Source organism: Dama dama, chromosome 15, assembly GCF_033118175.1.
Source record: "Dama dama isolate Ldn47 chromosome 15, ASM3311817v1, whole genome shotgun sequence".
Lineage (NCBI taxonomy): Eukaryota > Metazoa > Chordata > Mammalia > Artiodactyla > Cervidae > Dama > Dama dama.
In genome coordinates this window covers 44,994,195-45,007,234 of record NC_083695.1, presented here as the reverse complement: position 1 = coordinate 45,007,234, position 13,040 = coordinate 44,994,195, and the positions used below count along the sequence as shown (strand labels likewise).

The following is a 13,040-nucleotide window of genomic DNA, read 5'->3' as shown; positions in this document are numbered from 1 at the left end:
TGAAGAACTCATGATATGAGCCACAGTCAGCTCCAGTTTTTCTTGTTTTTGTTTTTTTACTGACTGCATAGAGCTTCCCCATCTTTGGATGCAAATAATATAATCAACCTGATTTCAGTACTGACCATCTGGTGATGTCCATTTATAGAATAGTCTCTAGTGTTGTTGGAAGAGGGTGTTTGCTATGACCAGTGTGTTCTCCTGGCAAAACTCTGTTAGTCTTTGCTATGCTTCATTTTGTACTCCAAGACCAAACTTGCCTGTTACTCCAGGTATCTCTTGACTTCCCAATCCCCTATGATGAAAAGGACATCTTTTTCTTTTTTTGGTGTTAGTTCTAGAAGGTCTTATAGGTCTTCATACAACCGTTCAACTTCAGCTTCTTTGGCATTAGCATTTGGGGAATAGACTTGGATTACTGTGATTTTGAATGGTTTGCCTCAAAAATGAACCAAAATCATTCTGTTGTTTTTGAGATTGCATCCAAGAACTGCATTTCAGACTCTTGTTGACAATGAGGGCTACTCCATTTCTTCTGATGAATTCTTGTATCTACTCCACAGGAATAGATACAATGGTCATCTGAATCATTATTGAGAAGCAAATCCCAAATATCCCATCGTGTCCTGTTTCTCCCAAAAAGAACCTGTATCTCTAAAAGACAGGACAGGTCACTTACTCCTAAGCAAATGTGCCTTTCCCTCCCTCCCTCATATCTTCCCATGTTTATTGGCATCACAGTACTTTTCTCTCTGGCATTTTTTGTTCATTGTTTCTTACTTTATTGTCTCTCTCTCTCTCCAGTCCCACAAATGTCAGGCCATTGAGAGCAGGGCCTCTGTCTGCTTTGTTTCCATTAAAAATCAAGGCCCTTTATAACAACTATATAGAGTACAACCCTCAAAAGCTGTGAATCAAATTATTGTACATTGATAACCTAGGAAATACTGTATATCAAGTGATCTTAAATAAATAAATGAAAACATAAAACCTAAATACCAGAGTTCTACATAGTTCCTGGTACATGGTACATGTCAGAAGAAGAAAGAGAAGAAAAGTTGCTTCTGTCCAAGTGTTAGCTCTGCTTCCAACAGCAAACAGAATGGGAAGGACAGATGAGTGAATGTGTCCACTGACTTTCTTCTCGTGTGGTTTTCTTTTAGATAAAAAGCCCATCTTTATGAATCAAGGAAAGTTAATTTGCCCAGGACATATATTTGACAAGCCTGGACAGTAAGTATTTAGGGTTGGGAGGCCATTTGGGCTAAGAATGTAGGAAGTCACCTCTGCTGGGCAACACATATCTTTCTCAGGACAGCTTAGGTCACTCTCTGCACCTGACCTGGTTGGTGGTCCCTCAAGGAGCTCAGAGACCCACTCAGGCTCTGCTGAGGGCAGGATTTGGAAGATGTGCAACCAGGGATGGTAACTCTGTTCCAGGAAGCTTTTCCAAGGGACTCCAACATACTCTGTACATATAGAGGAGTCAGAATGGTGACACAATACAGCCATTCCTGGTCACTTAGTTCATGGCCAGGAGTACATCTGACCCCATTCAGGACTCCTCATTGTCTGATAACCTTCATTGCAGAGGCCAATCTCATGGTGCTTGGGGATAAACTCCCCTTAACCCTACAGATTGCTCTCTAGTAACCCTGATTGGCTAATGTTCAAAGTCATTACCATGAGAAGAACTGTGGGCTACAAACTGAGCCAAAAAACTGTCTCTTTGATCTGGTGGTTACCCTCTGCCTTTCTGTGCTTTAGGGAGGTTTTCATTGATTACAGCCTGAACAATGGTGTCAGCTTTGTAGGCGAAGACTTGAAAATTGTCAGCAAGGATTGTGTGAATGACAGGGTGGGACTGCGGGAACCTCAGTGGACTGCAGCTTGGGAAGAAGAAACAGGAGGTGAAGACGTGTCCTGGGAAGAGGAGGTGAGGGGAGCAAATTCTTCAAGAAAGGCCAAGCAAGTAGCTAATGAGACAGGCATCTCTGGCAGCACCTCACTGCCATATAGGTGCCCTTATCCCTTCACCAGGTTTGCAAAATTCACTGTAAACTCTTCTATAAGGGCACCTAGGCTGTAGGCATCTGTCCAGGCCTTGCAGATACTCTACTCTCTCTGTGAACCATGTCATTGAAAACCCTTTAAAGGGGCTGATTCCAGCTCTAAGCAGACTCCAGAAACAGTGCTGAGGCTCTGCGTGCCCTGAACCCACCATGCCACCTCCCCTAACCCAGGGCTTGTGCGGAGCTCAAGGCTCCAGCCTGGATTCCAGCTGACATGAGTTGGAGAGGATGGGATACTGTGTACTAGGTGCTGTGAGACCCCATGACTCAAATCAAGGTGCAAGGCACAAGGATCTGGAGGGTGGTGGGAGAACTGTGGCCATGTCCACTCAGGGTGTGTCTTCACTGCATTGGTGCAGCAGCAGGCAGGGCTCTGAACCCCCTCATGACCATCACAGCCCCAGCCTCCCAAGACTGTTTGGGGAACACTGGTGGTCACTTTGCAGAGGTCATCAGCCTCCCTTCTGCCTTTCCTCCTTTCTCATGCTCCTCCATTGTCCTTCTCTGCTAACTGGCTCTGCCCTCTGTTCCTGGGGAGTTTGCAGGACTGTGGGGAGGGCAGGGCTCATTTCAGGAAGAGGGAACTGAAAACAAAGTGCTGCTCCCAGGGGCTGCTTTTCCCAGCTCTACAACATCCAGGCCACTTCACTTTGGGTAGCCCGACTTGGGCAACAGAGCCTGTCAGCCTGGAGTGAGGTTCCTCTGTGAGGAGGGATGTCTCTGCCTAATGCCACTGCCCTGTGTCCAGTCCCAGCTGGTGTGGGTTCTTGTAGTGTGACAGTCCTCATTTGTCTGTCTCCCCTGCACCCTGCATATCCTCCTGTCAGTCTGAGACTGAACCTCCACTTTTCCCACCAGAGTCTTTCCACCTGACAGCTGCTTGTCCACGGACACATTGAGAAGAGAACTCTGAAGCTGCCCGTGGCTCTGGGTCCAACACAGGGTCACCCTCAGCCTGACTGGGCCTCTCCTTTCAGCCTCCCTGTTTCCTGGGCACAGGCTCTCTCTGCCCCCTTCCCTTCTGTTTCCCTCCAGCAGAGCCATTGATGTAGGGAAGAGCTGGGCAGTGCAGGCCCATGTATGCAGCACATGTACCCTTAGTTAAGAACAACAAGGGTACAGAGCTCATTCCTTAAGCCCGCATGTGGACCTGACCTAAAATGGACAATAACCTCTGTCTAACATGCTCAAGTACCCACTTACTGCCTCACCACAGATATGAGACCAAGGCTCTAAGACAGGGAGTAGCTTTGCCTGAGGTTGCTAAGCTGGGAGATGGGGGAGAGAGGCTATGGTAAGGTGAGTTGGGTGTCCTATCTCTGCTCTTGCACCCTTACTCTCAGGGGCCCTGCAGCCTCCCTCTTACTCATCTGTATATTGTAGTTTCTTGTGGTTCTCACAAAATCCTAGTGCTCTCAGCCAAAGCAGGTAGTGAGGACAGGGCTGTCATTCTTTGGAAGACTGGGCTTCATTGACAGAGCTCTGGGGAGAGCCTCTGAGCAGGGCCAGTGGTAGGGTATTTAGCCAAGGGCTGCACAGTGGCTCTCTGGGTACCAGCCATGATCTCCTAGCCCTACTCTGGTCCCTATAGATGAAGCAACCTGAGGAGAAGGAGACTCGTGAAGTCTAGTGTGGGAAGTGCATATCGGGTACACAGGAATAAGTCACCCAAGTCAACCCCTGATCTTTGGCATGTGTGCTCTCTACAGTATGAGCCTACAGAGCCTACAACTGTCCCAACAACTACCACAACAACCACAAAGCCTACCACTGTCACAACGAGGACAACTACAACTACAATGCCTACCACAGTCATGACAACACCAACAACAACCCAGAAGACCACCACCACCACCACAACAACACGGAAGACCACAACACCTACCACAGTCACAACAACAACCACCACCACCACCACCACCACCACCACAACAACAACAACAACACGGAAGACCACAACACCTACCACAGTCACGACAACAACAACAACAACAACACGGAAGACCACAACACCTACCACAGTCAGGACAACAACAACAACAACACGGAGGACCACAACACCTACCACAGTCAGGACAACAACAACAACAACAACACGGAGGACCACAACACCTACCACAGTCAGGACAACAACAACAACAACAACACGGAGGACCACAAGGCCTACCACAGTCAGGACAACAACAACAACAAGAAAAACAACAACAACACGGAAGACCACAACCCCTACCACAGTCAGGACAACAACAACAACAACAACACGGAGGACCACAAGACCTACCACAGTCAGGACAACAACAACAACAAGAAAAACAACAACAACAACACGGAGGACCACAACCCCTACCACAGTCAGGACAACAACAACACGGAGGACCACAAGGCCTACCACAGTCAGGACAACAACAACAACAAGAAAAACAACAACAACAACACGAAGGACCACAACCCCTACCACAGTCAGGACAACAACAACAACCACAACACGGAGGACCACAAGGCCTACCACAGTCAGGACAACAACAACAACAAGAAAAACAACAACAACAACACGGAGGACCACAACCCCTACCACAGTCAGGACAACAACAACAACCACAACACGAAGGACCACAAGGCCTACCACAGTCAGGACAACAACAACCACCACAACACGAAGGACCACAAGGCCTATCACATTCTGGACAACAACACCAAAACCATGGAGGCCCATAAGGCCTATCACATTCTGGACAACAACACCAAAACCATGGAGGCCCGTAAGGCCTATCACATTCTGGACAACAACACCAAAACCATGGAGGCCTGTAAGGCCTATCACATTCTGGACAACAACACCAAAACCATGGAGGCCCGTAAGGCCTATCACATTCTGGACAACAACAACAACAACATGGAGGCCCGTAAGGCCTATCACATTCTGGACAACAACACCAAAAACATGGAGGCCCATAAGGCCTATCACATTCTGGACAACAACAACAACAACATGGAGGCCCGTAAGGCCTATCACATTCTGGACAACAACAACAACATGGAGGCCCATAAGGCCTATCACATTCTGGACAACAACAACAACAACATGGAGGCCCATAAGGCCTATCACAGTCAGGACAACAACATGGAGGCCCATAAGGCCTATCACGTTCTGGACAACAACAAGAACAACAACAACAGCACGGAGGACCACAAGGCCTACCACAGTCAGGACAACAACAACAACAAGAACAACAACAACACGGAGGACCACAAGGCCTACCACAGTCAGGACAACAACAACAACAAGAACAACAACAACACGGAGGACCACAAGGCCTACCACAGTCAGGACAACAACAACAACAAGAACAACAACAACACGGAGGACCACAAGGCCTACCACAGTCAGGACAACAACAACGACAAGAACAACAACACAGAGGACCACAAAGCCTACCACAGTCAGGACAACAACAACAACAAGGACAACAACAACAACAACACGGAAGACCACAACGCCTACCACAGTCAGGACAACAACAACAACAAGAACAACAACAACAACACGGAGGACCACAAGGCCTACCACAGTAAGGACAACAACAACAACAAGGACAACAACAACAACACGGAAGACCACGCCTACCACAGTAAGATCAACAACAAGGACAACAACAACCACAACACGGAAGACCACAACGCCTACCACAGTCAAGACAACAACAACAACAAGGACAACAACAACCACAACACGGAAGACCACAACGCCTACCACAGTCAGGACAACAACAACAACAAGGACAACAACAACCACAACACGGAAGACTACAATGCCTACCACAGTCAGGACAACAACAACAACAAAGACAACAACAACAACAACAACACAGAAGACCACAACACCTACCACAGTCAGGACAACAACAACGACAACAACAACAAGGAAAACAACGACAAGGACAACAAGGATTACCACAATGCCTACCACTGTCAGGACAAGCAGGACGACAACAACGATGATGACAACAACCACAATGACGACAACAATGATGACAATCCCTACTACTTTCACAAAGACAACAACCTCTGTGACTACAGTTGTCACCCAGAGACCGGTTCCCAGCAATCCTTTCTTGTATGCTACATTCATCACCTCACTGATTGTGATCCCATTGGTGCTTATCTGTATCTGCTGCTACACGAGGGTGAGTGACCTGGACAGCCCTCCCCAACCCCCTGAGAAACCAGGCACTTGCCTGCCCCATGATACTGCTCTTTGGCAGGTTCCCGTCAGCTCTGAGGCCCTACACCAGCAAACAAGGCGCAGACTCTGTCTTTCCATATCTGGGCATAGACACAGCCTGGGCATCCAGGAGGCTGCTTGCCTCATGCCTTCACATTCAAAGGGAAGGGATCTATAGGCTGTCCCAGCCCTGGAGAGAAGGGACACTGGACCCTCTGAGACCAAGGCTACCCTACAGCAGTCAAGATTCTGAAGGACTCAGGTGGACCAAAGCCCCTGTAGTTTTTGCTGTTGGGGGAAGGAGAGGAGTCTGCAGGAGTGGCTGTGCCTCTGAAAACAGAATGGATCCCTGCCCGTCTCTGGTGCTTTCTGTCACTCTTTGATTAGTCTTCACTAAGTCACCAGGATGTGCAGGGCCCTATGCTGGGCATAGAGGGGCAGAAATGAAGCACCCACCACACTTGTCCACAGGACCTCACTGTCTGGTGTCTCCTCTGACGTTAGTACCTGGTTGGGGGGGGGGGGCAGGCATTGAGGGTAAATGTCACCTTCAGAGGATGTGACAGGTGCCCTGGTAATGAAAAGAATAGAGACTGGCTCTGGGCAGAGCTGGGTGAAGAAGAGGAAAAAGCAGAGCTGAGAAAGGACAAGCAAAGCAGCATAGAAACCAGGAGATCAGGTTTCTGCAAAGAGAGAGAAATGAGGAGAGAAAGCTTGGTGAGATGGAAGTGGACCATCTCCCTGAGGGCTGTTAGGCTGGGGGCAGGCTCAGGGGGATGAGGGATAGGGGGAAATGTGGGGAGTGTTTTTTTGTCTTCATATGATGTCAGGGCTGCTGATGAAAACTTCCCATTGGGGCCTCTACCAGGGACAAGGGGTTTTAGACTGCCCATCTCCCCCTTGAGTCTACACGGAGGGATGAATTCCCATTGAAAATGAAGGAGCCTGAGGCTCAGGAAGGTGGAACTTGTTGGCCAAGTCACTCAGGCAACATAGGCTGTAACCCCAAAACCCATGTTTTGACCTCTTACTGCTGCAGAAGAAGGTGCCTTCCTGTCTGCATGGCTGAGCCACAGTCCTTCATGCCCCATCCACCCTATTTATGTCTCTCTAACATCTTAGGTCATCAAGGAGCCACCATCAGCCCAAAGACCAGAAAAGGTAAGTGAAGTGTTTGGTTCAGATGTCATCATGCCAGCTGCACACACTGCTCTGCGCAGAGAGGCTTCTGCTGCCTGTGGTGAGATGTCCTCTTACAATCCTCTAGTTCCCACCTACCTGGGCAGAGAGAACTGGCAGAAAGAAGAGAGTGAAAGAAGGAAGGGAAGGACCCTAGAGAGGATGTGAGACTCATAAATGTCACCCAGACAACACTGTTCCCCAACCCCCAACACAGCTTGATCCAGGGCCTTTAGCACTGAATTCAACAATGTGGGGTAGCCTGTTTCAGGAACAGCTATATTCTCTCCTGATATCAATGGGCTTTTTGAAATTCCCAAAGGACTGTTTGTAAGATGGTCCTTTCCAGGACTCAGGTAAGTTTTGGAAAAGGATCCTCAGGTTTCAGGGACTTGGTCCCCCTCCCTGGGCTCTGATGTATGTTGGGCTTTGTTTCCTTGTTCTTTATCCCTGGCTCATTTCAGGGTGAGGGTCATGGTGGGGTTGGCCTTTGGGGACTGGAGGCTTAGGAGAGGGAAGGGAATCTTACCTGACATTGAGGTGCAAGCCCAGATGAGCACAGGGACAAAGGGTCAGGAGAGGATGCCGTGGCAGACTCAGGGTGGGGACCCAAACCAGGGCCCATAAGAAGCAGCTAGAGCAAGGGGCTCATGTCCCAAGTCAGGAGAACATGGGTTTGAGATCTACTGGCAAACAGGGTCTCTGCCAGGGCTGGCATCAACACTGGCTGCAGTGTGGGGCCTGGGGAGGCTGAATCTGCCAGAGGTGGGTGAATGTAGCCCTGCTACATCAGCCCTGCTAATGCTACACCCTGGACAGCCTCCATCACATGGCACAGCCTCACACCCAGCTTCTCCTATAAGGGCGGCTTCTGGAAACAAGGGAACAGGATAGTTTGTTGATCTTTGGAGAAGAGCTATCTTCATAAAATAAATGGGCATGGTGTGTTTTTACATGGAGACCACTGTCTTACTGTGCCAGATGCTGCTAATTTCTTCTTGATTCTCCAACAAACACTTGCTAAGTGGCCAGTACTTGACTGGAGAAGGCAATGGCAACCCACTCCAGTACTCTTGCCTGGAAAATCCCAGGGACGGGGGAGCCTGGTGGGCTGCCATCTATGGAGTCGCACAGAGTTGGACACGACTGAAGCGATTTAGCAATAGCAGCAGCAGCCCCAGGACTTGACAGGTGCCAGGGCAACAGATGTCATGTGTCTGCATCCAGGAGCTGTCAGATGAGAAAGCCGACAATTATTTTCTCTTTCTCACAGCCATGCCCTGTACAGACCACAGTGATTGTCTCCTGCTGTGAGTGCCAAGAAGACACAATAAGCCAGATGGAGGTGAGAAAGGCCCACAGGAAGGGAAGAATGATCCCCCTCAAGGCTAGAGGTTTGGAGGGGCAGGGGGGCCAGATCGATCCACATGAACTTGGGTCTTAAATATCTGGGTTGAATGGAGATGAGCTCTACGGGCTCTGGTCTCCCACCACTTGGTGACAGAGCAAATCCAGAAGCTCTTCCCACCCTAGCGGCTCAGGGTGAGACAAAGAGTTGAATGCTCAGGTGCCCACTGCCTCCAGCTGTCCCAGCACCAGGGTCTCCCCTTGAACAGGCCCAGGATTCTGGATATTGGTGGCTGACTCATAGCTGGCCAATTCCTAGTCCTCACAGAGATTGTCATCAGCTCTGACAATGTCCTGAGTTTCACCAGAGAGTGATTGGATGAGTGAAAAGAAACAATGACAAAGAGCCACACACAAGTCAGGGAAAAAAAGCAAAAGGAAAAGAAACTTTTGAGCCAAGATCCTACCACCATTAAAATACCCATTAAAATAGCTATGGGAAGTGCCCACAGCTCCTGTCTGCTCAGTGAGAGAGGCAAAGGGCTTACTGCATGTTCTTGTGGCACCTGAGATGGGGTGACAGGAAACTCCAGGAGGAGGGAAACTGAGGAAACCTCCTTCCCTTGGGTGACTGAGATCCTCGCTGGCAGGAGGCTGAGAAATGACAGGGAGGGCCCCAGGTGGCAGGTATGAGGAAGAAAGAACCACGATCTCTGGGTTCAGTTTTGCCCTCCTCCTCCTAGTCCTGCCTCTGTCCCTGTGGGATCCATTGCTTCCTCCTGGGAGCTTCAGATGGCAGCTGGAAGGCCAGCCCCACGTCTCCCCTGACAGTCACTGTGGGGGCCCAGAGCTCACCTTCCAAGAGGGAGGAAGCTGCCTGCCAGGGATTTGTTCCCACTCAGAGGACCAGCTCCACATCCTACCTCCACCAGGTCCACTTTCTTGCCTGTTCTCTGTTTTCTTCATCTTTCTCTTTCTCCCCAGTATCGGGACCCTTCCCCCTGAGCAGGGAGTGGGTCTTTTAATCTGCCTTCTCCCTTTGTGCCCCCAGATGCAGACCCTCTTCCCCCTCCTTCAATCTCCTGCTCGGTCTCCATGCCCACCACGTTTCTCTTTGAGGACCTCTCCTTGGCTACTTCATACCTCCTCCAACCTTTGATGTTTGTTTTCTTTTCTTTTTTCAAAAGCAGTCCCAACATCTCCTCCTACACCAAAAGCACTGGTTTGTTCCAGAATCCAATACAGTCTGTGACCCATAGAGACCATCTCCCAACAAACACAAAATGTTTTCCATCCCCCTGCCCCGGGTGAAGCCTGCCGTGCAGCCTCAGCCAGTGTGTGGGGACACAGCCCTGGGGACTTGTGGGAGATGGAGGCGATGCTGCTCATCTGGAGGCAGCGTCTGTACCTGTTAGCTTCCTTACAACCACATCTGCTTTTCAGGGAAAACTGGATGTTTTTTATAACTTTCTTCAGCGCTGCAGCCTGGTGCCATTGATATGGTGTCCAACCAGACACATGGTAAGCAGGACACAGGGATGCTGTTCGTGGGCTGGGGTCTTGGTTTTGCCCTTGAAAATTGTCCCCTGAGACTGTGAGTCAGAGAACCCTGCCCCAGCATCTGCTGAGAGGAACGCCCAAGATGTAGATACCTGGAGGTCATGAGCCTCCAGATGGTTCTTCACATGGCACCTAAGCATTTCCCCTGCATCCTCATCAAGGATGTTAGGGCTGTTGTTCTCCAGAACAATGCCCAGAACTTCTAATCCTCAGTAAAAATGGCTGAGAGGCCTATTGGCCTTCCATCCATCGTCCCTCCCCACTACCTACCCACCTCTGTGGGACTGCTGGCTGCAGCCCACCTGTGAGACCCTCCTGGGCTGGTCGCTCAGGTTCCAGGAGTGGTGGAGGGCATGGTGACACCCCCTCCCCAATGTTGTCTGGCCAACACTGACTGAATTTACCAGGTTGTAAAGATGCCCTCCTTGTGTCAATGTCTGTGACAATGGGGAGAAGCCAAATCATTCCAGTTGTCATCCTCCAAAATTAATAATAATGATGGATAATTTTGTTGCATCTGTGGGTCAGTTGCTAAACCAAGAGTATTTTCACTGCTTTACTAGTCCCAATAACTGTATCGGTAGATACTACTATTATCACAGCTTTATCAAGGGGGAACTGACCCACAGGGAGGTTGAGTGACTTGACCCAGGTCACAGAGGCTAGGAGGAACAAAGCTGAACTTGAATTCTGAGCCTGGCCATTCTCACTACTCTGCCCCTCTCTCAGTTCAGTACTAATGGTCTCACGATGGTTACCCTCAAACTATCAGAGAGCTGCCCTCCTCAGGCCTCCAGATTCAAAGAGGTACTGCTCCTGATTCACCTGGGAAGCACCTGCCTGGGCATCATATTTTTCAGGGTTCCCACGCACAGGCCTTTGGTACTGGGCCAGGAGTCTGGAGGATGTTCTGTTTCCAAGGTCTGTAGTTAGGGCTACACTGACTATATTCACTGAATCAGGCAAACACTGGCTCTTGGTGGCTGGTCAGGTGGGTGTTTAGAAGCTCTTGACAGACCTGAAAGCCTCTGGACACTGTTGAGGACACATTTGAGGCATGCTCACACCCAACAGAGACATTGTCTGGTGACAGTGGTGTCAGGGTGCAGCTGGGCTCCTGGCTGTGGATCTGAATAGAGCTCTCGGTCCCAGCCTTGCTTTCATAGAAGCTCCATTCTCCACGTATCTCTTGATAGCTCTCTGGAGACTTGAAAGTCATGAATATATCAGTGAGCACCTGCTTGGCCAGTTCAGAATCTGTGACACAGTGACATGTCACAAGCTAAGAAATAATTGATAAAAAGAAATTGGTGAAGTGAAAATCCAAGGTCCATTCCAACAGAGGAAACATCCAGTACTTTTGCCCTAGGGCTGTTAGAGTTGGAAAATTGGAAGGCTGGAAATTGAGTACTGTCCTCATCAATCCAATGGTCAAGATATTCCCAGGTTACCAGTGTTACCCTATGGTGTGTGGGGAACAGATGAGCACCAGCAGATCAGAGTGTCACAGGAGCACCAAATCCAGACTGCATGTGGTCCACACACACTGAGTCCTCTGGTGGTGAATGAATGAATGGAAAATGAATGAATGGACACTTCTAGTCACATATATTTCTGTGTAGATGCTTTTGGTCATTTCTCTGAAACAAGGAAGCATTTTGAATCTGATGATATAAGGCACAGAAATCTATATTGAGGGGTGCTGTGCAAGGATGTGGACAGATCCCTTTGCCATCTTCAGGAGTGATTGTAGGAACATACTGGCTTCAACCTGTTACCAAGTCTATGATCTTGACCTAGTTTCTTGAACACTCCAATCCTAACATTTTAATTTCAAAATCAGGGATAAAATAATAAAATACTACTGAACTTATAATGCAGTTATCAAGAATGCTGGGTTACTTTTTTGTTGAGGATAAGGGAATGTCCAAATGAGTCCAAACAGCCCAGAGTCCAGAGGTCCTGGAGTCCCTTTGGCAAATCCAATCCAGAGATGCCCAGAGATGCTGTCAGCTAATCAGTATGCTCAGGCCACCCTCCTTGTCACATCCAGGACTCTCAGCTGGGGACTAGTGGGAGAAGACAGAAAAGCCAGGAACAGCTGGTACTGCAGACAGATTATGCTGCCCCAAAGGATGCCCAGAGTGAAAGTTCTGTATGTGGTGCTGCCTTAACAGCCCATCCCCCATCTAATGGCACCATCGCCTGCCCTTGCCCTGTGGGTCCAGAACCCAGGTTGAGAGTTGAGATGAGGACTCATCCTTTCGACACACACTCACCAAGAGAGCCTGGGCAGTGCTCGGGCTGCTGTGGCAATCAGCAGAAATCCCAGTGCAAAGGTGACCTGACAAGTTCAACACTAGAGCAAAGGGAGTCCAGAGTCAGAGCAGGGCTCACTGGGGAAGAGAGGGCATATGTCCAGGGCCTGAATAGAGCCTAGAAATAGGCATCCAGACTTGAGGCCAGCACCCAGGAAGAGGAATAGCATCAGCAAAAATGGGGATCCTCACAGGTACTGAGTCTGATCCCCTTGAGCCAAGGAAACCACAGCCTTCTGCTCCAATTCCAAGGCTTCTCAGTGACCCTCTCTCTCTCCTCTTCTTCACACAGGGAAGATGCTCCAACTTCGCCTTAATGAATCCTCACTGCACACCAATGCT

At 49.3% G+C, this 13,040-nt stretch overlaps 1 protein-coding gene across 1 annotated transcript in view; it reads left to right on the top strand.

The window, feature by feature from the left end:
• The window catches only part of LOC133069860 (probable serine/threonine-protein kinase clkA), a 34,152-nt gene extending 27,888 nt beyond the window's left edge, over positions 1 to 6,264 (top strand). Inside the window, exons 3-5 of the mRNA XM_061161324.1 lie at positions 3,795 to 3,961; positions 4,025 to 5,893; positions 5,942 to 6,264. Coding sequence (XP_061017307.1) covers positions 3,795 to 3,961; positions 4,025 to 5,893; positions 5,942 to 6,264 — 2,359 coding nt within the window. The remainder of the gene's footprint in view (positions 1 to 3,794; positions 3,962 to 4,024; positions 5,894 to 5,941) is intronic.
• The last annotated feature ends 6,776 nt before the right edge of the window (positions 6,265 to 13,040 follow it).